Raw genomic sequence first — 27,241 nt, forward strand, 5'->3', positions numbered from 1 at the left:
AGGCTGCCTCCCCCATTATTACAGGTAGGTCACACTTTCCAAAATGGCACCTATATAACTTTTACTATGGCGTCACAGTTGTTACTTCATAATACTTACCCCTGGAGACAGGAGTCTGGCCTCGCTCGCTGGTTCTGGCACCCCATGCTACAAGATTCCAGTCATCCACTCTGCGTCCTCTCACTCCTCCTGAACGGCCCAATTAATTGTACTTGAATTTTTATTTATAACTATTCATACAGGCTAATTTTTCCTTCCTTCAAATAAAATTTTAAATGCTCTCCTCCCCCCAGTTTTGTCCCATCTATAAAGCTCTCCCAGGTCAGCGTATGCAGATGGAAGGTGTTGCACTATTTAAACATTTCAGATGGTAGCAAGTATATACTTTGCAAATATGGATGGGTCAGATTATACATACATTTTAATAAACAAGAGCAAATGTAATAACATAAGAAAGGCCATACTGGGTCAGACCAAAGGCCTATCTAGCCCAGCATCCTGTGTTCCTACATTGGCCAATGCCAGGTGTCCCAGAGGGAATGAACAGAACAGGTAATCATCAAGTGATTCATTCCCTGTTGCCCAATCCCAGCTTCTGGCAAACAGAGGTTAGGGCACTATCCCTGTCCATCCTGGCTAATAACCATTGATGGACCTATCCTCCATGAACTTATCGAGTTCTTTTTTGAACCCTGTTATATAGCCTGGTCACTGGTCAGTTTTTTCTAATGGAAGATGCTATTAGAATTTCCAGCTAATTGGGACACTCCAGCATTTTGAGATCTGTAATGCAACAGGCTTATTGAAAGCACAGTGCCTCAGAAGGCCAGGGACCCTGGATGAGGTGCACTGTTGCTACAAGACACTGAACACAAAAAGCGTAGGCCATTAGTGATCAGAAACAGAAACCTGTGGAGAAATTAGAGAGACTTTTCAAAGCCTCTGGGAAAGTCAAGCCTGGATTTTCTAGGCACTCTTATCTTCTCTCTTTAATGCATTTATTACCCTGGCTAATTAACACAGGTGCAGACTTTCCAATGTGCTGGGGGATGCTCGACCCCCAGCTCTGCCCCAGGCCCTGCCCGCACTCCAACCCTTCCACCAAGGGCAGGGCCTCTGGCAAACAGAGGCTAGAGACACCATCCCTGCCCAGCTTGGTTAATAACTATTGATGAACCTATCCTCTGTGAATTTATCTAGTTCTTTTTTGAACCCGGTTATACTCTTAGCCTTCACAACATCCTTTGGCAAAGAGTTCCACAGGTTGACTATGCGTTGTGCATCTTATTCACGCTATTGGAAGTCCCCTTGGCTTTGCTGGGACTGCTCACATAAGTAAGGCAAGCTGGATTCAGCACCAAATCGTGAGATAACATTACTATGCTCCAACACAACCACTGCACGGGGGCCAGCTGGTAAGGAGTCTGTTATCAGAGCCTCCCCACTGCCAACTTAAATATAACAAAATCTCTGGAGCTCTTACACTTGGCCATTTCTGAACAAGCCTGATCAGAGTTTTCAGAGGCTGTACTTTAAAAGCAGTGAGGAAAGGGAAGAGGAGGAAATAGAAAAGGGGCCCCAGCTGCATCTCACATAATGCATTAGAGCTCTACATTTTGTCCTTGCTTTCCATTACTGGCACAGATACATGGAAAAGTTCACTTTTTAAATGAACACCGCCCACCAAAAGAGCAGTACTGCTTGTTTTTAAAAGTAAATTAAAGTTTCTGAAAAGATCAAATGTATATGCCTATATTGCTTTCAAGGTCACTGTCCAGGGACTCCCCACATCCACCACAAAGCAAGAAAACACTTCTGTTTGGCTTGGCCCAGTCTCCCCAAAGAATTGCATCACTAACTGGAAACAGGGTTTTGCAGGCAGTTTCCAAGAAAATACTTGGATGAGTGATGCAATCACATGCCCTGCACCCAAAAAAAAGGAAAAGAAAATCAAGGAATGATTCTAAGTTACAGTATCCTTGATTGACCTAACCAGCAACGTGTTCTGGCCAAGGTGAAATCATTTGTCCTCAAAGCTGGGGCCTGGATGTTTCTTTGGATTACAGCAGCGATCGCTTGGGTCTATGGTTAGAGGGTTAGCAGCTTCTTTTTTAAAAAAGGTAAGACAACCAGTGATATCACATCACCAAATAGTTCAAGTTTAGCTTTATTTTATTGATCTGAGTCAATACACCTAGCTTTATCTGAACCCAAGTCCTATCACTTCACCGAGCCAATGAGCCCCAACAGGGAGAAATATGTCCAGAGGTGTGTACCTGACCCAAATAAACCCTGCTCCAGTTTGAGAGCTGCTACTTGCAACAGTGCCAGACAGGAATTTTGAAGCAATTTGATTTTGGTCAGCTTGTATTAATATTAATACCCCAAAAGCTCTTCCAGGGCTCACAAGAGAGGCCTGGTCTACACTGCAGGGGAGAAATCGATCTAAGTTACGCAACTTCAGGTACGTGAATAACGTAGCTGAAGCTGACGTACTTAGATCGACTTACCGTGGTGTCTTCACCGTGCTGCCGCTCCCCCGTTGAGTCTGCCTGCGCCTCTCACAGAGCCGGAGTACAGGAGTCGACGGGAGAGCGCTCGGAGGTCGATTTATCGCATCTAGACTAGAAGCAGTAAGTTGACCACCGCTGGATTGATCGCTGCCCACCAATCTGGCGGGTATCGTAGACATACCCAGAGACATGGTGGGTGAGGTAATCTCTTTAATTGCATCAACTTCTATTGGTGACAGAAACAAGCTTTTGGAGGTACACAGAGCTCTTCAGGTTTGGGAAAGGTAATCCACTAGGGTTAGTGAGGTATAATTGTTTAAGCCCTCCCCACCATTTTTTTGTCCTAGGACCACAGAAGTGTTAACAGGCCACTCTACCTTGAATGATCCCTTAGAACACGTGCTAACTACTTATGCTAAGCAATCTGTTCCACCTTGAATTTAGCTGTGACACTGGGAATACCTTTCCCAGACCTTAAGAAGAGCTCTGTGTGTGGCTCAAAAGCTTGGCTCTCTCACCAGCAGAAGTTGGCCCAATGAAAGATATTACCTCACCCACCTTGTCCCTCTAATATCCTGGGACTGAGAGCTACAACTACACTGCGTGCTTCCAGCTCAGTCATTTCAGAGTCTATTGGTGTCTGAATTCTGGGACCAGCTTAGAGTTTTGAGCATTGTTGCGCAGAGAAAGGTTTCAGAGTAGCAGCCGTGTTAGTCTGTATTCGCAAAAAGAAAAAAGGAGTACTTGTGGCACCTTAGAGACTAACCAATTTAACTGGTTAGTCTCTACGGTGCCACAAGTACTCCTTTTCTTTTTGCGCAGAGAAAGTTATTTTCTGTATTTTTGCAAATCTAAAGCATGGAAGCCTTTCCTCAGGTAGGCATCCAGACTTCTGTGCCCCATTTCTATCTAGGATTCTTCACATCCGTGTTTGTCTCATCTTCTCGGACATCTGTTTCCTTACCTCTGCATGGGCTTTGACACACATTCTGCTACCACTGCTAGACTAAACTACCTTGTTTAGTCTATGTGGCTAAGACACAAGACTGCTTGTCAAAAGTTCAGCTTTTAAGTCCTTATTTAGGCTTCTACATCTGGCCTGACTTTCTAAAGTAACTAGTGATTTTGGAGGGCCTTAATTTTGGATGTCAAGCTTGAAACACCATAAAGGGGCCTGATTTTCTGAAACCAAGTACTCACCTTCTGAAAACAGGGCCCCTTTATGGTGTTTCAAGTTGGATATCTGAAATGACTATCTACTTTTGAAAAATCTTAGTATTTGTCTTTTTCCTTCTACTTTTATATCAGATTCCCCAATCCTACAGTTTCCATTGCCACTGTGGGGGCATCAGTTCCCTTATGAGAAGGATGGCCTGGAGACTAAGGCACAAATCTAGGACAAAGGAAACCTGAGTCCAAGCCCCTGCTCCACCACAAACTTCCTATGAGACCTTGGGCAAGTCACTTACCCTCTTTGTGCCTCAGTTCCTCAGCTGCACATTGAGGACAATGCTACTTAGTTTGTGAGGGTAAGTACGCTGAAGATTGTGAGATGCTCAGCTACCCAGATATGATAGACAGAAACGAGGTTAAGGATGAGGAAGCTTTCCAGAATGTGTGCCTACTGCATGTCAATCACAACTCAGCTACAGGGAGCAGCAACTTAAACAGCTTGAATCCCAACCAACTCACTAAGGCCTGTCTCAATTACTTCTAGAGTACGCTGTATGCAGCTTTGAGGGTGCTGAGTGACAGGGTGGGATAATGAGACAAGTTCCTGAATGTAGATCTCCCACACGCCAGGATGGTGCACATACCCCAAGCACTCAACAATGAGGGTCTCAAACAGCACAAAGGAGGAGCTTTGCTTTAGAGCAGCTGAATATACTTTTTGTAACTGCCGCTTTCAAAAGAGCTTTCAGAGCATCTTTCAAGTAACATGTCTCATGTTCTAGCCTGCATTAGGCACATCACTTAAAAGGAAGCCATCTTTCTGCCCACAACAAATTTCCAGGGATAAAAACAATTGAGAGAAATTTAAAATGCACACACTGCAAAGAAAATTTCCTCTTTGTACAACTGGTGGAAGTATGTTGACCCTCAAACAGACAAGGCCAAGTCCTCTCTTTTCTAAGATTCACATATTCAGCATATGTCCTAAGTGGGCACTCATGCTTATTTGTTAAAGTAGCTAAGAAGCGGGGGACCCCAGACAATAGAAGGTGTACTTAAATTTTCAGAAAGCCTTTGACAAGGTCCCTCAAAGACTCTTAAGCAAAGTAAGCGGTCATGGGATAAGATGGAAGGTCCTCTCATGGATTGTTAACTAGTTAAAAGATAGGAAACAAAGGGCAGGAATAGAGACGACTAAGGAGGGATATGGTAGAGGTCTATAAAATCATGACTGGTGTGCAGAAAGTAAATAAGGAAGTGTTATTTACTACTAACACAAGAACTAGGGGTCACCAAATGAAATTAATAGGCAGCAGGTTTAAAAACAAACAAAAGGAAGTATTTCTTCACACAATGCAGTCAACCTGTGGAACTCCTTGCCAGGGTACATTGTGAAGGCCAAGACTATAACAGGGTTCAAAGAAGAACTAAATAAGTTCATGGAGGATATGTCCATCAATAGCTATTAGCCAGATTGGACAGGAATGGTGTCCCTAGCCTCTGTTTGCCAGAAGCTGGGAAACGGGCAACAGGAGATGGATCACTTGATGATTACCTGTTCTGTTCATTCCCTCTGGGGCACCTGGCACTGGCCACTGTTGGAAGGCAGGATACTGGGCTAGATGGATCTTTGGTCTGACCCAGGGTCACTGTTTGGGGTGCTGGGGGTGGGGAAAGAAGATTTAGGGAAAAGTCTCAAAAGACAGTTTCCTCAGGACAGACAGACACTGAGTAGATGGCAGAATTACTCTGTATCTACCATAAACCCCAAAAAATTATTAGGATACCTACAGCAGAACATGGAATGGTATTAACCACCTGTGAACTCATTTGATGCAGCTGCAGCAGGTATCTCAAATCACCCCCTCTCCACATGAAATATAAATGGTTTAAAACAGATTATGAGCACTTCTGAGCTGTATACAGATTCAACACCCATCCCTTCTGCTATGCTGTCCAAGGAGGCTTAAACTTCGAAGTATTCTTCCTTCAGAGACTCGGAGTTGGGGGGAGGAAGTCACTTATCTGACCAGCTCCTGAATATGAAGCATGTCAAGAAAAGAAAGTACCCCTCCTTCCTAAATGTCAATGTTCTACTTCTCATCTCCAGTGCACACGTCCCTTTCTCTCTCTAACCCCAGTCACGCTTTGCCATACAGGTTGTCCCCCATATGGGCTACACAGTGGCTGAATCTAGGTTACCAAAAAAAGGCACCAATGCAGCAGCACTGTTAGTGCAGACACTCTATAGCAGCAGGAGAGGGCTTAATTACTCCAGCTGACGGGAGAGGAGGTAGCTATGTCGGCAGGAGAAGCTCTCCTGCTAACATAGCACTGTGCGCACCAGCGCTTAGGTCAGCATAACTTACATCACTCAGGGTTTATTCACACTTCTGAGTGATATAACTTATACCGACTTAAGCTGTAGTGTGTACATAATCAGAGAGAGAGAGAGAGAGAGAGAGAACAGCAAGTGCAATGGCCTATGACAAGCAGTGGAGTGCTGAGCAGGGTGCTGTAGGTGTTCATGGTGCAAGGCACCGTCTCAGAGGTTTAGTGTCATTTGAGGGCGAGGAAAGAAGAGGAGAATCTCATATTGTTGTAAAATTGGGGTGGGGAAGATGGTTCAATTTCTGAGCGAGTCGACTAGACTGGTAACAAAGGAGTAAAACAAAAACAATCTCCCTTATCCTGATATTAAAGCAGGCCACTTCTCCCACCTCCTTCCCCCTATTACACACACCCCCCTGCCAGTCACTTTTTGCTTTTCTCATCCCTCATTTTAAAGTTGTATCTGCATTCTTCTCTTCCTCCTCCTCTAGCACATGTTGCAGCAAATGTTCCTCTAGCTGAGGATATCTGGTGATTGCTCTCACTAGGGACTGTTGATGCTACTCTAATCAGTTGCTGAAGATCAATGCAGTACTTGTCACCCCGGAGGCAGAGCATGCTTGGCATTTCTCCCAGACATCAATGTACAGTGCAGGACGTACCAAACTTGGCTCTGAACTCAGTTATACTGTCTTTATATTGCAGGGCCAGTCCCCTAATGCTTCTAGTCTTACCCTCTCCATTTCCTCTTCTCTTTGTGTCTGCGTCCCCACTTATTGCCACTTAACAGTGTTGTGCATGTGCTCAGAGGTAGCAGCAAGAACAGCAGCAGATTGAAACAACTTGAATATGCCACAAGAATATCTTCTATCACTTTAAGCACTGGGGAGGGAGGGTACTGAGATTCCTGGTCCTGCTTGCAGCAGGGAGCTGGTAGCAAAGTATGTGATCTGACTCAGTCTGGAAAGAACCAGCTTAAAATAAACTGGGGAGAGTTGTTCCTTGCTCCCATAGGGAGCAGCCTGCTTTCTTTTTCTCTGTTTTGGAGTGTGTGTGTGTTAAGGTTCTGAATTTTAAGAAATAATGTATAGTTACATTGCAACCTTCCAGCATGTGTGTGTATATATTCCATGAACATAATCCCAGACTCCAGTTCATCAAAGAACTTAAGCACCTGATTACACATTGAATCAATGTGTCTTAAGTACATGTTTAATTGCTTTTCTGAACAGGCGTGGATTTAAGGAGTTGCTTAAATCCCTAGTTAGTTTCACTCCACTGCCCTAGCAGGCCTATTAAGGAACCACTAGGTGCAGGAGCAAATTCAGAAAATTTAAGGCCAGAAGGGACCATTAGATCAACTTCTGACTTCCTGTATGACACAAACAAAATATTTTAATAAAACTGAATGGGCCCAGATTACCAGACAATCCAGCCTGCTCTGTATGACTTCCCTAACCTCATTGGTAATTACCAATCTGCCAATCTTTGTGCAATTTGCAAGTTTTATCAGCAGTGATTTTACATTTACTTCCAAATCATTGATAAAAATGTTGAATAGCACCAGACTCAGTACCAATCCCTGTGAAAGCCCAACAGAAACATCCCCATTGACTACTACTGCGAGATGTCATTTAGGTAATTCTCAGTCCATTTAATGGGTTTTATTGAAATTGTATAGTACTCATTAAATCAAACGCCTTACCTAGCCTAAGTGTATTACATCTATTCAGTTACCTTTATCAACCAAATCTGCAGTCTCAAAGAATGAAGTCAGGTTTCTTCAACAAGAGCTATTTTCATAAAACTACATTGACTGATATTAATTGTATTTCCGTCTTTAATCCTTTGTTAAGTGACTCCTGTATCTATTTTTCAATTATTTTATCCTGGATTGATGTCAAACCAACTGGCCTATATAGTTACCTGGGTCATCCTGTATGCCCTTTTTAAATATAGGCACAACATTTTCACTTTTCCAATCTCTTGGAATTTCCCCAATATTCTGAGATTGATTAAAAATCTAAACATTAGCAAGTGAAATTCTCCTCAGCTAACTCAACAGGACTCTTGGGTGCAAGTTACCAGGGGCTGCTGATTTAGAAGTTTTTATCCCTAGAAGATGATGTGTGACATCCTCATTGGTTACTAGTGGACAGGAAAGTACTTGTTTGAGTTAACTATGAAACAAGTGCATCATCCTGCTTCTTTCCAAATACAGAACAAAAATATTTATTGAACACTTCTGCCTTTTGTGCATCATTACAAATTTTATCATCTCCATCCAGTAATGGGCCTATATCATTGCTAGGATTTCTTTTGTTCCTAATGCACTTAAACTCCTGATTGTCCTTAGCCCTGGATTTTCCCTTGAGGTCTTTAGCTTCCCTTGTTTTTCCTGCACCTTATAACTTCTAATTTATATTGACTGCTATCCATTTCCCCTTTTTTCTCCCAAAAGTGCTATTCTCTACTTGGGTTACGGCTATCAGAAGGGAGAACTTACTTTTCTGAAGACAGTCAAAAATTGGCCCTCTGGATTCAAAAGCCTCTTCATGAGCAGTGACAATATTTTCTATATGTGGGATGGTGCTGGTATTCAAGATTCATTAGAGATTAAAATGGCAATTGTTAAAAGACTAATAAAAAGATTTATGTTTTATTGTAAATATGAATCATTTGTTCTCTTTGTATAATTATAAAGACTGCAGAAGAAACCAGAGTTTCAGCAATGCCTCAGACAGTCTATTCTTGTACCAATACTGAAAAAAATTATAATTAACATGAAACTGAGAAAAAGCCTTCCAGCTCATCACCATAGTGTTTAAAAAAAAACCAAATACACAAGCAGTTATGATCGTGTCATCTCCACACCCCCTTCAAAATACCTGCCAAAGCAATGCATGCTGAATGCTTTAAACTTTCCTCATAAACCAGTCCCTCCAACCACTTCATTTTTGTTGCTCCTCTTTGAATTGCCTCAAGTTAGTCTCTCACAGGTGTTCAGGTGCCAAAATCAAAACACATACTCGAAGTGCAGTCACAGCAGCATCAAGTGGGATTAGCAAGCCCTCAATCCCATGACCTTTGTGTATGCTTCCCCAAAACTGTACTTTTTGCCATTGGATGTTTAATTTGCCATCCACAATCACCTCTGGCTTTTCTTTTGACACTGCTGCTTTCCAAGTCTCTCTCACAGAATAACTATTTCAATTATTTTTCCTTCTGTTGCCTTAAGCATTGCAAGTTTTCCACAATTCATCTCTTATTTCTTGCCTTATTCTGAACTTTTTTGCCCTCAGAGTATCTGTAAATGTAATTAGTGTGCTGATTTCTTTCCCCCATATCTGTCTTCCAGATCTTTAAACAAAGAGTTAAAGGGACACTCTTGATTTTAAATCTAGTTAATTTCTATAAAGGAGTTAAAAAAAAAGTTTAGGTACTATATTGGCCCTGGCACTTTTTCAGGTTTCATAGTCACATTTTCTTATTTAAAAAATAGTCTAATGTTTCTCTCTCCCCTGGGACTGTGTGAAAGATCCATACAAACAGGGGAAACGGACTAGCAGATGCCCTAAGAGCTCTTTCAGCTGGAAGAGCTATTCAGTTGAAGGAATACATACAAATCATACAGCATTAGGATGAAGGTAAATTTACTTTGTTTCTTTTCCTAGTTCTGGGTGCACACATCATCCTATCTGCTTCAGCACTAAGCATCCATTGAAGGAAGCAAGGAACAATAGGATGGAATATGAACAAAATTCCAAAGCAGCAAGACAAATTCCTCATTCATTTTCTAACAAAATGCCAAAGTTACTTTCTGCAGTGGTTTTTCCTTTAGGGAGTTATGAAGGAGCAAAGCCTGCCAGCTATCAGCAAAGTGAGCTGGCTGGGCATCCCAGGGGCAGGATTAACACATAATGAAATCTCACATCTGCAGGCCTTCTGCAGGCTCCAGCTCGCTCCCTCTCTTGCTCAACTAAAGTGTCTTTGTCATTTGTTAACTGTGCTCATGAACCCTTCGAATCTGTTTCTGGTGTTCTTCTCCCTAAAGGGATAGACAGCAACTGGAATGAGAAGGGCCAGAGGAAATGCAAGCTTTGTTCTTAAGAGTTTGAGAGAAGAGTTTGTTTCCATGAGTCATGCTGAGGGGGGGAAGGGTAAATGGAATACAGCCACTAAAAACATACATCCTTAACATAGTTCTTCCTACCCACTTCGATCTTTCACAAAAAGCAGGAGAGAGATTAGCCACCAGCCATACATTTTATATAGAAGTCTTTCTATGGTCTGAAAAAACTAAGCTTACAACCCCCACCCCTAAACACACACACCCCAAAAAATGTAAGAGCCAGAATCACTCAACACAGCTGTGTGAGAGGATTGCAAGGAGGAAGGGGGCGGGGGCAGACGAAGGAAACTCTAGCTGTAAGAAACTGAAAGAGATATACAATCAATACTTGTGACTAGCCCAGCCAGCCAGAATTATCAAGATGGGGGACATATATTCGGCAGGAAGCCAGCAACTGTCTCCTATAGAGTAACTTCTCACTGAAAAATGTACAATACAGAAGTAAATTTCCCCTGCCTTCATTCTATATTAGTAAGAACATCTGCATGAAAGCCAGGTGCTTTAAAAGTGTCTCCTTCCTAATGCCAGTTCCTCACATGAAGTCATAATCCTGCCTGTAATGTATGTCACTATCCTCTCCAGAGTAATTTTCATATATCACACGCAGTGATTACTTCTGTTCTCAAGTAGGAGTAGAGCTCCTAATCAGACATGGTTTTCTTGAACTTGCTTAGTTTTAGTTGTGTGTAGACAAAAAAAAATATTGAAAATTAAATCAATTTTTCACTGGGCACTGAAAACTCCTGAGATGAAAATGACTACAGAGAAAGCATTTTCCACACCCACATCTGTCCAAAATGAGGCCAAAACAGATTTAGTTGGTGTTGGTCCTGCTTTGAGCAGGGGGTTGGACTAGATGACCTCCTGAGGTCCCTTCCAACTTTGATATTCTATGATTCTAAGATCCGCTGAATCCTGTACTACTGTTCTCCTTTTTGCTCTCTCCTCTCCTATGAGGCCTTCCATTGCAGCTTCCAAACACCCCTGAGTAGGAAGACTAACCAGGATTCTATTTGGATTTCATCGTCAGTCCTACCAAGGTCAGCAAGAGTTACAACCAACGTGAGACTCAAGGATTTTAGTGCCTGATCATGTGGCTTCTATAAAGAATAAGAGACCACCGCTAGGGAATCTCAAAAGGCTACCAAATTAAAATGAAAATGGTCATGAAGTGCATTAGCTAACATCTGCCAAACTTCTAGCATTCTGCATTATTGGCTAGTTCAGAAGCAGTGCCTGTGGTTTAGAATGGGTATCCAAGGATCTTAGAAGAGGAAAAAGTCCAGGATATACACCTGAACTAGGAATGCCAACTTTCCAGTTCCAGAAAAGTGAACACCCTTGTCCTGCCCACTGCCCCACCCCTTCCCGAGCCCCCGGCCCCACTCACTCCATCCTCCCTCCATCGCTTGCTCTCCTCCACCCTCGCTCTCGTGCTCATTTTCACTGCAAGGCCCAAACAGGCATATTCATTGTTTTGACAGATGTATTATGCCAATTTCAGGTTTTATTTGTTACAGGACACTAGAGCTGGCAGCAAAATAGTCCAAAAGGGTAATTAAAAAAAATTTCAAAGAAAGATTTTCATGATTCTTTCCCTCCCCTCTTCCCATTTTTCATAACCAGCTCCATGTTTTTTGTTCACTAAAGTTACTGTAATTTTGTGCGGGGAATTAGGACCATACGTGATCCCAGCTGCAATGGGTCGGTTAAAGGCCCACTCCTGAAGCCCAAATACAAATCCATAGAGCACAACCACAGAAATGCAAACCGGTCCATATACCTATATAAATAAATCTGTAGAAACGGACTCGCACACCTACATGCAGATACACACATATATCCATGTGTACACATCTAGCATGCACAAACACATATACTTGCACATTATTTATTCTTACAATTGTTGTTTATTGCCTAGAGACCCCAACTAAGATCAGGGCTCCAAGGTGGTAGGTGCTGGACAGATACATAAAAAGAGAGAGCCTGCAACAAAGAGCTGATAACGTAGCTACACAAAGGTGGGGAGATACATTGGCTCTTCAATTACTAGTCAACAATATTCACTTTTTAAGAAATAATACATTCTTTTAGAGTTCCCTTTTCTTTTAAAAATTTGTTATGATATGAACACCTTTTAGGTCATCAATTTTTGTGTGTGTAAGACAGAAAGAGGAATAAGTCAGAGTTAGACTCCAAATTTTATTCACACAGGTATACGCACACCTCCCTACACAAAGATACACAGTCTCTTACACACATACAATGCATGCATGCACATACTTGCCTAAACAGGCACACCCAGCCAAGGAGGGAGGAGGGTGGAGGAAAGAGGCCAAGGATGAGAGCAGGGTGGGGGTGAGAGAGGGGGCAGTGAAGGACAGAGGAGGGGATGGGGTGGTACGTAGGGTGGATGGGGATGCAGGGAGAGGCAGGAGGCACAGGGGCGTATATGGACATAATGGAAGTGCAGCAGTGTATGGAGGTGAATGGGGTGCAGGGAGTGAAGGACATGAGGGTGGCAGCTCTGGGAGGTGGAGAGGATGGGTGGGAGAGAGCTACAAGGGGTACAAGGCTGGGATGGGTAGGTGTGGGGGCAGGATGGGATGGGGGCATTCCCGGCACTCAGACATGGGAATACACATACCTCCAACTCCTGGGTGCCGGCAATGGGGCGACAGACAGACTGCGGTTCACCGCAGGGCATGTACCGCAGCTCGAGCCCAGCCACAGGAAGAGCGCGAGGAGGACGAGAAGAAGAAGAGGGCCAGCAGCACAGACACGCGCCACGACCCCTCAACAGCCGCCTGCTAGGCATGCTAGTTTGCCCCTGCCCTGCCCAATGGGAGCTGTGCCTGCAGGCGGGGCAGCACGCGGACCCTCCAGCTGCCCCCAAGCCTAGGAGTTTCACATGCCGGCTGCTTCCTGGGAGCCACACGGCACAGAGGCTAGCAGGGAGCCTACCTGTCCCTCTGCACAGTGCTGCCAACCTGACAGTCAATGGCCTGGTCAGCAGTGCTGACCAGAGCTGCCAGGATCCCTTTTCAACTGGGTGTTCCAGTCCAAAACTGGTCACCCTAACCTTAACATACTTAAAACCTCCTTCACCAAACAAGGACACTCCCCCCAAAGAAATAGATTACAACATGGAAGAAGCCATCCAAACACCCCAAGAGAACCTGTTTTAACATGGAAAATAAAACTCCCATCAACTGCACACAGCTGATTGTCCCATATCACCTCACCCTAGAACCAAGACAGGGTATCATTAAATAGTTGCAACCCACACTCGATGGCGACCACTCCCTCAAAGAAATCTTTCCTGAACCCCTTCTTCTGACCTTCAAACAACAACCCCCTGCCCCCAGCCTCTCCAAGATCATTAGAAGAAGCAAGCGCCACACATGCCAGGACACCTCAACTCAAAGCAGCACAAGACCCAGTAAGAACTGATACAAAACTTGTAGACATATTTCCACTGATAATCAACACATCTTTCAAGATCCATATGTCCTATATACGCCTATCACAATATACGGTGTACCTCATCCAGTACACTAAACGTCCTAACAACTATGTGGGTGAAGCCAGACAATTACTATGCTCTCAAATGAACTCACACAGAAAAATGATTTTAAAAAAGATAAACACCATATCACTTTTCACAGAACGATCACTCTGTATCTGACCTCTCCGTCCTCATTTTTAAAGGAAACCTGCACAACACTTTCAAAAGACAAGCTTGGGAGCATAAATTCATAACTTTGCTAGACACTAAAAAACCATGGATTGAACTGACATACTGGATTTATGGCATATTACAACTACCTGCCCCCCAAGTTGTTTCCCCACCATGACTGGAGGGGTGTTACCAGGTCACTTCACCTTGATGGTCCCTTGAAATGTTTTAACTACTTATGCTAAACAATCTGTTCCACCTTGTATTTAGCTGCGACACTGGGGGCATGTCTACACCACAAAATTTAGTCGACTTAAGTTACATCAACATACAGCCACCGCAGTAATTAAATCAGTTTTGTATGTCCATGCTAGCTCCTTCTGTCGGCAGTGTGCTTCCTCACCAGGAGGGCTTGCACCAGCTGTCAGCCACCCGGGTCTGACAGCCAGAACAGTGAATGCAATGTCTACACTGACACTGCGTTGACCTAACTACATCAACCTAAACAGTATGCCTCTCGCGAAGGTGGAGCTATTAAGTTGGTACAGTGGGAGACTTACATCAGCAGGAGCAACACTGTCATGTAGATGCTCACATACAGCGGCTTACGTTGACTTAACTCTGTAGGGTAGACCAGGTCTAAGTATGTTTCTCAGACCTGAAGACCAGCTCTGTGTAAGATTGAAAGCTTGTCTCTCTCACCCACAGAAGCTGGTCCAATAAAAGACATTACCTCATCCACCTCATCTCTAAATACTTTGTCAGCCATGCCTTTGATACTCTTGGCTGTTGTGGCATGTAAGGATGCTTTTAATTGTTTAGCCAACTTCAAAAGCATCTCTCAACATCATCAGCTAAATAAGTTTGAAGCATCTTGTGAAGGCCCCGCTCCTGCTCTCATGTAAGTCAGTGGCAACACTCACACCATCTTTGATGCAAGTGAGAGAGCTGGGTCCTCCCATCTGTCATGGACACTTTGCCATCTGAGGTGAGGCATGCTGGTATGACGTGGGCAATCTCTGCTAAAGCAAGAGCCAGGAGTGAAGTATTTTGGGGGTGTTGCAGAACAGAATTGAGTCAGGCTAGCAAAGCTGAGGGACAGCAGCTTCCCCAACACCTGCAGCCCCAAACCATACAAGACAAACTCATGTAGGTGCATTTCTCTCTATCCCTTTCCACGGTGAGGAAAAGATCTCACTAGCACAAACTGGCTTCATTTCTCTGATTTTGGACAAATCTAGTACAGTAGGTAGAGAGCAGCCTGATGCTTCACTGCCATGGACAGTATGAAGTCAGAAAAGAGATTACCAAAAGAACACATTTGGACTTCATTTTCTTACCACAGAACTAGGGTTGCCAACTTTCTATTTGCAGAAAACGCAACACCCTTGCCCTGCCCCTTTTCAGAGGCCATGCCCCCTGCTCACTCCATCCCCCTCCCTCAGTCACCAGGCTGGGGCAGGGGGTTTGGGTGTGTGTGTGGGGCAGGGAAAGAGCTCCAGTTGCGGGTATGGGCTCTGAGGTGCAGCCAGAAATGAGGGGTTTGTCATGCAGGAAAGGGCTCCAGGCTGGGGCAGGGGTATAGGGGGGTTGGGGTGCAGACTCTGGGTGGCGCTTACCTCAGGCGGCTCCTGGGAAGCTGCTGGCATCTCCCTCCAGTTCCTAAGCAGAGGCACAACCACATGGCTCTCCGTACTGCCTGCGCCTGCAGGCACCACCCCCTCAGCTCCCATTGGCCACGGTTCCTGGCCAATGGGAGCATCTGAGCTGGCGCTGGGGCAGCATGCAGAGCCCATGGCCATCCCTCTGCATAGGAGCCAGAAGGAGATGTCAGCAGCTTCCCGGGAGTTGCACGGAGCCAGGTAGGGAGCCTGCCTGCGCTGCCAACCGGACTTTTAACAGCCCGGTCAGCAGTGCTGACCAGAGCCACCAGGATCACTTTTTGACCAGGCATTCCAGTTGAAAACTGGACACCTGAAAACCCTACATAGAACTCCAGCAGTTTGTGCTAAATGATGAAGCATATCTCAGTGCAACTGCATGGGAAAATCCTTTCTGCTTTTCACCAGTACCAACCACAGAAGAGTAGGATCACATGCAGAAGATTTAAAGCCAGCAAATGGCAAACAAGTAGACTTCCAAGGTGCAGGACAGGCACTAAATCAGGGGTGGCCAACCTGTGGCTCCAGAGCCACATGCAGCTCTTCAGAAGTTAATATGCAGCTCCTTGCATAGGTGCTGACTCTGGAGCTGAAGCTACAGGTGCCAACTTTCCACTGCTCAACCCCAGGCTCTGCTCCCACTCCACCCCTTACCCCAAGGCTCCCGCCCCTTCCTGCCCCCTCCCCTGAGCCTGCTGCATCCTTGTTCCTCCCCCCTCCATCCCAGAGTCTCCCATACACTGCGAAACAGCTGATTGCGGTGGGCAGGAGGCACGGGGAGGGAGAGGCTGATAGGCAGGGCTGCCGGTGGGCAGGAGGTGCTGGAGCGGGGGGGCTGATGGGGGCTCCTGATGTATACTGTGGCTCTTTGGCAATGTACACTGGTAAATTCTGGCTCCTTCTCAGGCTCAGGTTGGTCACCGGCATCTTCACAGTAACTCACTTGGATCAAAGGCAGCTGCAGAGACTGCTCTATTTACATAAGTCCATCCTATCTAGCTAAAAGAAAAGGAGTACTTGTGGCACCTTAGAGACTAACAAATTTGACCATAAGCTTTCGTGAGCTACAGCTCACTTCATCGGATATCCCATCCTTTATTTATGCTGTTTCTTTCCTCTCAGTGCCTTTCCAACCCCTCAACTTGGCCTCCTGATGAACAGTGTCCCTCATTCTAGAGGGACGTTAGCCTCCATTCCCCTCATGTTTAATGTTTGTATTTAGTATAGCCCAGAGGCTCCTGGTTGAATCAGGGCTTCATGCTGTTAGTCACTGTACAGACACAGAAGCAAATATAGTCTCTACCCTAAAGGATGTAGGGTTTAAGACAACAAGCAACATACAAAAGCTGGGGGAAGGGAAGAGAACAAAAATATATTTTACCTTAATTTGCTATATTTTATATATTTACCGTCTGATCTTTTTCCTCCAGCCTTCATTATTGTGCGTTACTTAGGTCAGAAATGTTGAATCAACTGAAAAAAAGGTAAGGTTTGCTGCCAAAAAAAGGCTCCACAAGGCTAAATCTATTATTATGCATCCCTTATATTTGCCTCAGTCCCTCATCTGCAGCTTAAACAGAACATGCCTAACCCCAATAGTATTTAATAATTTGCTCCTAACCAACTGGATTTTTCTTATTGCCTATTCCACATGCCCAAGGAGGAATGCTGTGTTTACTCTTCCACTATACTCAAATTTGTTAGTCTCTAAGGTGCCTCAAGTACCCCTTTTCTTTTTGCGGATACAGACTAACACAGCTGCTACTCGGAAACCTACTCTTCCGCTATATTTCAATACAGCAGCATTTACTTTAGAGCAGTTACAAGGGGCAACCAGTAGGTCACCTGGACTCTCTCCACTGCATGCCACCCACAAAGTAGTGAGGTGCTATGGAGGAAGCCTTTCCCAATAGAGAACTAGAGCCATAGTACAGGACCTAAGTTCCCAATATATATATTTGGAAGACTAAGGCAGCTCTAAATGAGATCTGAGACTGCAAGAGACAATCAAAAGCCCCTATCACTGAAAGACTTAAGCTGATTTTCTCAGTCCCTGCTACTCAGAGTGTCATGGTTACCTCTGCCAGTAAAGGGGTCTCTGTCTAGAGAGACTGACTTCTGTTTCAATCTTCTACATGGTATTGAATGAGAGAGAGGCCCCAGAGGGAAGGCAAAGACAGGGCTTTCTCCCCTGAATTGTGAAAGCTTGTCCAGAGCTATGTTGTGACAGAAGCACTGGGGACCAGTTCATTATTCACATTTCTTGGCAAAGGACTAATTGTTTATGGGATTTTAACACTGGGCCTTACAAACTAGATGATAGCAGCCAAAGAGTTGATATTGGAGCCAGGTTAAGCCTTTGAAAGGTGACTATTAACCATTAAAGGGCCTTTTGCCCTCCTAGGGAAAGCAGCAAATCCATATCCTAGTGTGTTCAGGTAACAGGAGAAGTCAGATTTGAAAAGTGGAGATTATGGCCCTGGATCCAGGGTGGGAAGCAGGCCCCAATAAAAGATCTCTGGAAGCACAAGCTGAATTGGTATCTAACCGATGTGTGATGCTAACAGGCTGACTAAGGTAGTCAGAGAGGACGACTGCCTTCATGGCATGCAAGCTCTTCACTTTCCTTTCTCTTGCTTAAATTAAACTGAGAATGCCTCATCTAGTTTAGCTCATGAAAAGTGTAAGCACTTATCTACACAGAGAAATTTCCCAGTATAGCTATGGCAGAATATTCTATTAGCTATGCTAGTGTAACACCCGTGTGGATACGCTATTCTGGAATAAAAGTGATTCTATTCCAGAATAAGTTACTCCACCTCCAAAGTCTTGGTCAATGGGCTTGGGCACAGGAGTCCTATCCCAGTGAGTTGTGCTGCCATCAGGTTGCAGCAGGCAAACAAGAGAAGCTAAAAGACAAGGAGGAGGCAAGAGTTTGGGGGCAAGAGGGGTTTGGTGACAGGCCCTATTTTAATACCTTGAGAACAACGGTAAACTTTTTGCTTGTCTGGAGCCAAAGAAATCCTAGACAAGATAATCAAGAGCTAGGAGGCTCTATTTGGAGAGGAAGAGGAGACAGACAGAATATAACTGCTGCAAGAATATTATATCTATGAGGAAGTGACAGCCAGAAAACAGTAGAACGAAGTTAAACTATCCCAAATGTGGGTTGGGGACGGTCATCTGCCTGGTAGCCTATCGTTACTGCTATGGAAGATATTGATGCTCATAAGAAGAAAGATTAAGAACCCAGTTTTATTCCAAAATCTATTTGAAAAGGATAGTACAAGGCTTGCAAAGTTGCCACCTTTTCTAGGATAGGCCTGAAAAGGTCTCTTTAAAGTATGGTACAGAGATCTGTGAGGAATTCTAAGGCTGTACTCTCTTCCCACAGCTTAGCCAAATGAAAAGCTCTTGGTTCCCAGCTGTAGGACAACCCAGTTCAAGTAACAACCTGAATGATACATTCATTTGTCCAGACTATCACACACTACCCACTTCCTTGATCAGCAATATACTTTTACATATCGTCAACAGGATCCTTCTAAGTCTTGGGAAACATTTAGCTGGAATATTGTTGACTACAGGCTTCCACAAGGTACCAAAAATTGTGTTTTCTGTGCTACGTGGGCACACTTGCCCCAATGTCATTCTCAGAACAGATCGCTCTTCTTCTCTACCTCAATCATCACCACAGATTCAGCACCTTAAAATGTACAGTTACACGTCAGTCAAAAGCAGCCCAGCTGGAGAAAATCCAATACCCTTATTTTTCTAAATTTAACTGGCAGGAAATATGATGGTAAGGGTAAAGTTTCAAAGCACCATGTGCTTCTCTCAGTCAGCTTTTAGATCAGAGATAGTTCAAATATTCAGCAAATCTCTTGTAAATAACTGTGTTCCTCTTTTTTTTTTTTTTTTTTTTTTTTAAAAAAAAGGCTTTAAATGGGAAGTGTAGAGCATAAGTAGTTTGTTTGTTTCAAAAGTTATTCAGCTCCTTCATAATTTATAAAGACTGTCTCCAAGTTGTTTATTTAACTTATCTGCCTTTTTAATACATGTATATCTTCACTTTTCTCTTTACTGGGGAGCATGGGCCAATTCTTTAGATGACCTGATTAGTGATGTCACATGAGGCTACAAAGCTGCAGAATTGCCTTCCATGCCCAGTTACAGATGAGAAGCAATGACAGATGAGTCTTTAGTCAACTCCTTAAGCAGGCAGAGTTAAAACCAAATGTGCAATATGGTGAACTGCACTTTTAAATAAATGTACGAGCACTCTCAAAATCAAAAGAAAATTAAATAAAAAGTTACATTAATCCAGGATTTTACAGGCATTTAAGACAACACAGTTATGTTTTTCACAGAAGCCATAACTTGGCTACCCTGCCAAAAAATATATTAAATCAACAAAGCGCACTCCAGGCCCAGGTACACATGCTGTGGAAACACTGAATTTTGCAGTGTGTATGTAAAATTAAGCATCATATCAGATACAATTAATAAATGAAATATAGCCCCAAGTGCCAAACATTGAAAAACACAGGCAATCCAAGAAAGCCCATTCAGATGTACTCTTTCTGCAAAAGTCAACAGAATACTAAGCAGATGACAGCCATCAGAGTGTTTGTGAGACAGAGAAAATGAGTCACTGCAAATTCCTGGTGAGATTCATTAGCCTGTAATGGACAATTTATCTGAAGAGATAAGAACAGCTCAAAGTTTCCCCAACTCTTCTTAGGGGACAATTCTGAACTCTGACATCATTGAACTTCAAGTTTGGTTTTATTTTTGTTCAGGTGCATCAAAAAAGGAAAGCATGATCAGCCTGTTGAGACTCCAGAGCGGACAATACAATCCTTTGCACATGCAAACTGACTGCATACACCCTAGAGGCCCACACTCTGCAGGTGTTCAGAACTTGAAGCATCCATGGCATCAACTGTAGTGTCCTCGTGGATTTACATAGCTCATGCAAATGGTATACTGAAGTCTACATTCAGGCCTAAATTTTCAGAAATGGCTAGAGATTTGGACCATTTCAAAATTTTTAGATGCCCAACTTGCAGCCCTTTCAAAGCCTCCATTTTCAGAGGGCAAATACTCAGCACTTTCAGAAATCGGGCCCCTCTGAAGTGTCTCAAGTTGAGTACTCAAGAATTCAGATACCCAAATTCACTGGTCACTTCTGAAAATTTAGGCCTAAAATATTTATGTCCGACATACCTTCTCCAAATGGCCAAACACACCTCCAATTCTGCTCCCCATGCATCACCTTTAGAACGCTGATGTTCTAGTTCAATACTGATATTAAATCCAGCTGCAGTTTGCTGCCATACAGAAGCAGAATCAAGTGATAAATAGGTAAAAAACAACAAAATGGGAAAGAGATTGCCTCATCGGAATTGGATATGCTTTTGACATTTAAAAGTTCTTTACAAGAACCATTTGCCTTTTGACTGCCTTCTAGAAATGGAACAGGTAGTTGGCATTTTACAGAGCATTTCGTCAACAGATTTATCCATCTGTAGCAGGACCTGGTATTTGTCACTGAGGCACACAGCCCTGCTGGGGTGGCATCAACTGCAGGTCAGCTTATGCAGACTTGAATTCCAATGTTACACTGTCTTTTGAACAGTTACCTAAAAGGTCTGCTGCCCATCAAGACCTGCATGCAGCTCCTCAGGGCTCTGTTTCAGAGGATGTCACCAACAGATACAGTGGAGCGGGGAGCAGCGTTCCTTATGGTGCTTTAGGCACTGCTGAGATCACCAGCTATGACAAGAAAAAAAAAAAAAAAAACCACAGAAGCCCCAGGGAGCTGAATCTGGCCATGGGCAATTTACAGTAGAGCCTTGATTTTAAATAGTTGTGTTTAAATGTATTTGTACAATTACACATTGTCTACACAGCTCCAATTAATAATTTGAATCTTGAACTGCTTTGGGGGCGTATGGTTAAAGCATTTTTAACTATATAAAGGCAGCTGTCTCTCAGGCAATATTTCAGTGACAGAAATTTTGTCCTTTTTTATATATGCATACACCACATGTTTGACTGCAGAAGGAAAGTAGATCCTTCCTCCTGTCCATAAGTTTTCCTATCACAGTTTTTTTATTTTGTCTATCATACATTAATAGAAGATTGAGAGAGGTCTTGAATAGGCACAAAGGCTGTTCACATCTTTCCTAAATGCATACACGTCTCTCTGCTTAGAGGACAGGATGCCTATTCACAAGGTGGGATACCAGTTTCACTAGCACAGAGGTGTCTGCTGAAGATTGGGATTTATAAGCAGCTTTTATAATGGTGCATGTCCATCTTCTGAGATGGCTCTAATGGGACTGTATTACCAGCTTTTTTACATTTAAGTCACAGCTATGTGCCCAGACAAGAATAGGCAAAACCCAGAGGAAGACTCAATCTGCATGCCATTGGCTGCCAACAAGACAGTGACATGACACTAGCACTTCACTAGGGAACATGGGAGGGTCAGCATATCATTTGAGAGAGAAGTGATCAAGCAAATATATCTGTGGTGTTCATCCCACTAAGCAGACAAACAGCTGAAAGCATGTAAATCTGACAGCCGCAGGTCTACAGGGGCACTACAGACTCCTCACTGTGCACTCCCGTTGCTATTTACGGACACACCAAGCAAGAAACTTGCAGAAGCAGCTAAGCGAATGAATCCTACAGAATCTGAAGTCTGAACCAGGGAAATGCTAATTTTTTCACTCAGTTGAGAAGCTCTATGAAAGGTAGTTGGGGAGTTTGTACTTCATTACAGCAGGCACAATATATTCCTCCACAGAAACTGTACTTTGCAAATAGTGTGGGCGACTGTAGGAATAGATGTTTTTCTTTCCCTGTGAGGGATTACTATGCAAAATATAAATAGTCAATCATACCATCCTCTGTTTTTGAAATAAACCCACTTCATCATTCATACTATTGGTCGCTTTTGTTTCTCCTTCTATTGCTGGCTTCACTCAGAATTCTTCCAAACGTACATATCAATTTCTTGCCTCTGTTTGGGTCCCTTCAGAGGCCTCTTCCTATATGCTCCTAAGAGTCAATGCCTAAGTAGGATTAGTTGCCACACAACAAGCAGAGCTCTCTCCATTTAAACACAGCAGACACAGGAGCACTGTTTCTGACCACTGGGCCTCCAGAATGTCATTTATTTTGCAAGCTATACACATTTCAAGTAGCCAGTAACTGGATTCGGAAATAGGGTGACCAAAGATAGCAAGTGTGAAAATTCAGGATGGGGGGGGGGGGGAGGAGGGATAGACGCCTATATAAGAAAAAGCCCTGAATATCAAGACTGTCCCTATAAAATCAGGACATCTGGTCACCCTACTGGGAAAAACACATGTATGTTGGGTGGCCACAATTTCTCACCCAAGCTCTGGACTTTAATTAGGGAAATACTTCTGACAGTATGAATTAGAATGGCAATTCAACCTTTGTCACCGACGAAGATCCAAACAGTAACTGGAAGTAACATCCCAAACACAGCTATAAAAATCCAACAGAATATTCTCAGAGGGGTCCCTTGTTTCAATCAGAACATTTTTTAATTTTTTTTTTTTTTTTTTTTAAAAACAGAGAGAGCGTGAGCGTGTGTGCACCCTTCAACAGAACAGTGCAGAGCTTCCTGTCACTAAAGCTCCTACCAGCTCATTAAAGAAATCTAACATAGGATTGCTTTCCCCCCAGAGCTATCTGAAGATATAAATTGTGCAAGGCATAAGAAATTTCAATGACAAAGCAGTTAAACGGGATAGTTAAAGAAAGACAGTTACAGTATCTAACTGACAGCCTGCCTTCTAGTTGCATTAAACTTCGGAACTTGCAACAGGCATGCTTCCTAGGACCCTACGACCACACTGCCCAGCACACAGCAAGTTAGGCCTTATATGGTTATTCATGTTTCTGCACATAGATTAACACAAGATCTTTGCTGTGATGCAGAATTATGACACTGCACAGTGGCACTATGGTATGTCAGAGTTCACAGATGAAAACCTTTTATTCCCTTTATTTATTTACCTGGGTACATTAGTACTCACAAAAGTGAGGCACAGATAAGACTGCCTAAACTGAGCCAGGCATAGCACAGGTAAATGCTGAGAAAGCTTCCTCATACAGCTCTGCCAGCACACCTCACCTCCAGTAGTCCCTGGAATTACAATCTTGGACTTCTCCTGAGCAGAGATTCACCATTGTCAACTTTTATTACTTTATGCTGCGCACGCACATTGGACTTGAATGCATCCTCTCCACCCACACACTTAGGTGAAAATGAGTAATGTTTTCTTGAGATCAGAGACTAAGGTCTGCAGGCCTGAAAGGCCAGCCCATGCCCACAAAACACCTCCTGCGTTACAGACAAGTAACAGCTGGAGGCCTAATACTGGTTTGGTTGAGGCTGGGGTTTTCTTTTCTTCTTGTTTTGCTTTTTGTTGTTTTTAAGATAGGTGGTAGAAAGAGAGAGAGGTTGGCAAATAGAGTTAAATTTCAGATATCTGTTGGCCCTTTATAGCTATTCCCCCGAGGACTTTTATGCCTTTAAAAAACAAAGATGCAAATAGCTGCAACAGTAATTTCCCACCATAGAAAGGCGGTTAATATTGGAAACCAGCATGGTAACCTAATGCTGGGACTCTGCATTTCCATGGAAGAGAAAAAAAAGAGTTCAGTTAATGATCTTCATCTCTGGTTGCCAGGACTGATAGGAAGTGATCAAACATTCTGCCTTTGCAGGACAAGATCAGAGTTGGAGGGGAAAAAGACAAGAGACCCTTGCGACACAACCACAGCCCCTTTGATATGTTAAGCCCCACTGATGGTCTCCAAAGGGAAAGGGAGCCCCAGCCAAAAATAAAATTGCCATAACTGTTATGGTAGGCAGTGGTGAAGAGTGGGGCTTATGACTTCAGTCCAGAGATTATACAATGTACTTCCAGGGAAGAACAGGGACAAACATGCCTACACTTTCACCAACAGCTGCTGCCAAAAGCAAGTAAACTGGAATCTGATGATTCAAGTGCAATTTTAGACTAATCAAAGGCCATGTCCACACCAGGGAAAAAAGATGGGTTAACTAGCACACTAGTACTACCACTATCTTTGTCTACATTAGGATTTTAATACACTAAAATCCCTATGTAAACAAGGTAATTGTAGTTTTAACATGCCAATTAACACACCTCTTTCCCCCCTTAAGACAGACAGCCTATGAGGAATAACTTACCAGAGGGATCGCTTAGCCATGCCATAGGAAAGTCCCTGTAAAGCAGTTCACATGCCAGGGTTAGACGCATGTTTATAGTGAGGGTTTCTGTAGCCAGAAGCTATGAACTGTTGCACTGAACAGTTATTTACATGCCTCCCTATCCTATGTCCAAATAAACTTTTTTGTAGTGGTCCAATATATTATTTCACCCACCTTGTCTCTCAAATATCCTAGGACCAACACAGCCACAACTCTGCATCCCAATAAACTAAAAGCCTACTAAACAGATAGTCAATTCCAAATTCTCAGCTTTACAGCAACTAGTAAAATAAAGTAATCTGCACCATGGTAGAATTCAATCACTTGGTACACTAAACACACAAACCAATTTTTCTTCAATATTTTGTAGAATTCAGTCAAAGGTTGGCCCATTTCCACCCAACAAGAGTTTGTCAGCCACTATAAAAAATTAAGATCTTCAGTAGAATATACTTTTTCCTCTGACCCGGCTATGGAAGACTGCATAGTATTCTGCATTGTTTGCCTGGAGGAACTCCATTTCCCCCCTTTCCCGTGATGCCCTGGGAAAACCCACTTTTGGCCTTATTTTGGGTGAAGTGGCTTTTTTTGCACACTGCAGAAAATCATACATCTGGCTGCAGCTGTGCCTTTGATAACAATTAGTGCATTTTTCAGATGAGGATGAAGTGTTCTCTCTCTCCTTATACCCCCAATCCACCACAAAAATCTTCTAGGAGGTAGGGCTCCAACTCCCTTACAAGCATAACCTCTAATGATGGTGGTAGACTGCAGAAACACAGGAACCAGTTCCTCAGAATTTCAAAAAGTCTTGGATTTCATCCAATTGCAGAATAAACCCACTATGGTAAAGTCCTGAAGTCTGTTATTTTCTTATTGATACTTTAAGTTAAACCTTTACAAGCCTCTTAAATTTACACGGGGGGGGGGAAGGGGGAGGAAGAGGAGGACTGCAAACTACAAAGTTACACACCCATGGCTGCCGCTACAGTTTAAATGAAATTTCAGTCATTTTTAAAATGGCTTAGGATTGAACAGCACCTTAATGCACTCTAAGGGCTCTCTCTGTATGCTCACAGTCACTCTCATTTGGAAGGATGTGAAGAAATGAAAATGCATTTCAGTAATGTCCTGGTTGCATCTATTTTTCTAGTTACCACCCCAATTAAAATTCCAAACACCAGACTCCCTCCCCCCATCATTATTAACTGTAAAGCCATTTTAGGGCTTCCCCCAAATACATAACCCAAATGGGGCCCAGCTCTTCCCTGGGTTTCTTCAGCCACCCAGCTGGAATGACAAAGAAAAGCTAGGCTTAAAGGGAAGGAAAAGGGTATGACTCATACTTTTCAGGCACATTCATAATTTCATAAAGAAGACTTCTGAACACCTCCTACACCGAGTATTCACAAGAACTCCTGATAACACAGCAGCTTAACTCCAGGCAGATGGGTGCTAGCCCCACTCCTGCTCCTCCACCCCCAAAGAGAGGGGCTGTCCCCCACATGAGAATTACTGCACACCCTCCCGCTTTGACAAGACGAACACACGTTAGTGTCCGTACAGAAGACAGACAAACAGCCCAACACTGCTGTTTCTCACCGTATTGTTTAGCAGGGAATCGGAGTCCACCAGTTCTGACAGCTCACTCAGCTTTCGATCCCAGTGCAACAGGTTCTGCTCCCCATTTTCCAATACTTCCATGGTCAATTAGAACCACAATAAAGCCAAGGGAGATAGGGTATGTGTATTTGGGCACACTTCACTATTGGTACTCTGCTCACACACAGCAGCCTTATTCCATATGACCAAAGCTCTCCTTCTCCTCACTCTCTTTGTACTTAATACTCTCTCAAACGCTATAGCTATATCAATTTAAGTTGAGAGACAAATTTCTAGAACAAGCCCTACTCTCCTTTCTCCAGTGCTCAGAGCTGCAATACCCGTATTGTTTGCACACAACTGATCTGCATTAGAATGTGTGTGTTTAATAGGTAGTGAGTTTCCTCTATCAGCTGGAGACCCTCCCCACAGCTGCTCAGAGTCGAGACTCAGACTGACACCAGCAGCCTTTCTTCCCCACCCGCTTCAGATGCTGGCTCCCCCTCCATGAAAACTGCCAATCACTGAAGGGAAGCTGGCTGGTTTCAAAGACTCTGCCCAATCAGAATTAAGGAACTAGCCTCCGGACTGCACTATTTCCCACACCTCTCCAGCTGTGGAATGTGGGCGGGGGTTCCCTGGCCTGCTTCCACCAGTGGGGAGGCCCCTCCCATGCCCCACCGTGGCCTATGGATTTGCTTTCCTTTGGCCAATAGAACCTGCCCCCACCCTCCCAGCTGCGCCGCTGGCCCAGCAAAACTGTGGGACTGACAGTTGCTTTAGCCAATGCAATAGCGACAAGAATACAGCCTGGGGAAAGCCCCGCCCGCGCTTGAGAAGCGAAAATCAAAACAGTGGGTGCCG

At 43.7% G+C, this 27,241-nt stretch overlaps 1 protein-coding gene across 1 annotated transcript in view; it reads right to left on the bottom strand.

Annotated features, from left to right (window-relative positions):
• The window catches only part of CREB3L2 (cAMP responsive element binding protein 3 like 2), a 118,373-nt gene extending 91,370 nt beyond the window's left edge, over positions 1 to 27,003 (bottom strand). The window contains exon 1 of the mRNA XM_007072302.4: positions 26,378 to 27,003. Coding sequence (XP_007072364.1) covers positions 26,378 to 26,479 — 102 coding nt within the window. The 5' untranslated portion in view covers positions 26,480 to 27,003. The remainder of the gene's footprint in view (positions 1 to 26,377) is intronic.
• Between the last annotated feature and the right edge of the window lie 238 nt (positions 27,004 to 27,241).

This window comes from Chelonia mydas, chromosome 1 (assembly GCF_015237465.2).
Source record: "Chelonia mydas isolate rCheMyd1 chromosome 1, rCheMyd1.pri.v2, whole genome shotgun sequence".
Lineage (NCBI taxonomy): Eukaryota > Metazoa > Chordata > Testudines > Cheloniidae > Chelonia > Chelonia mydas.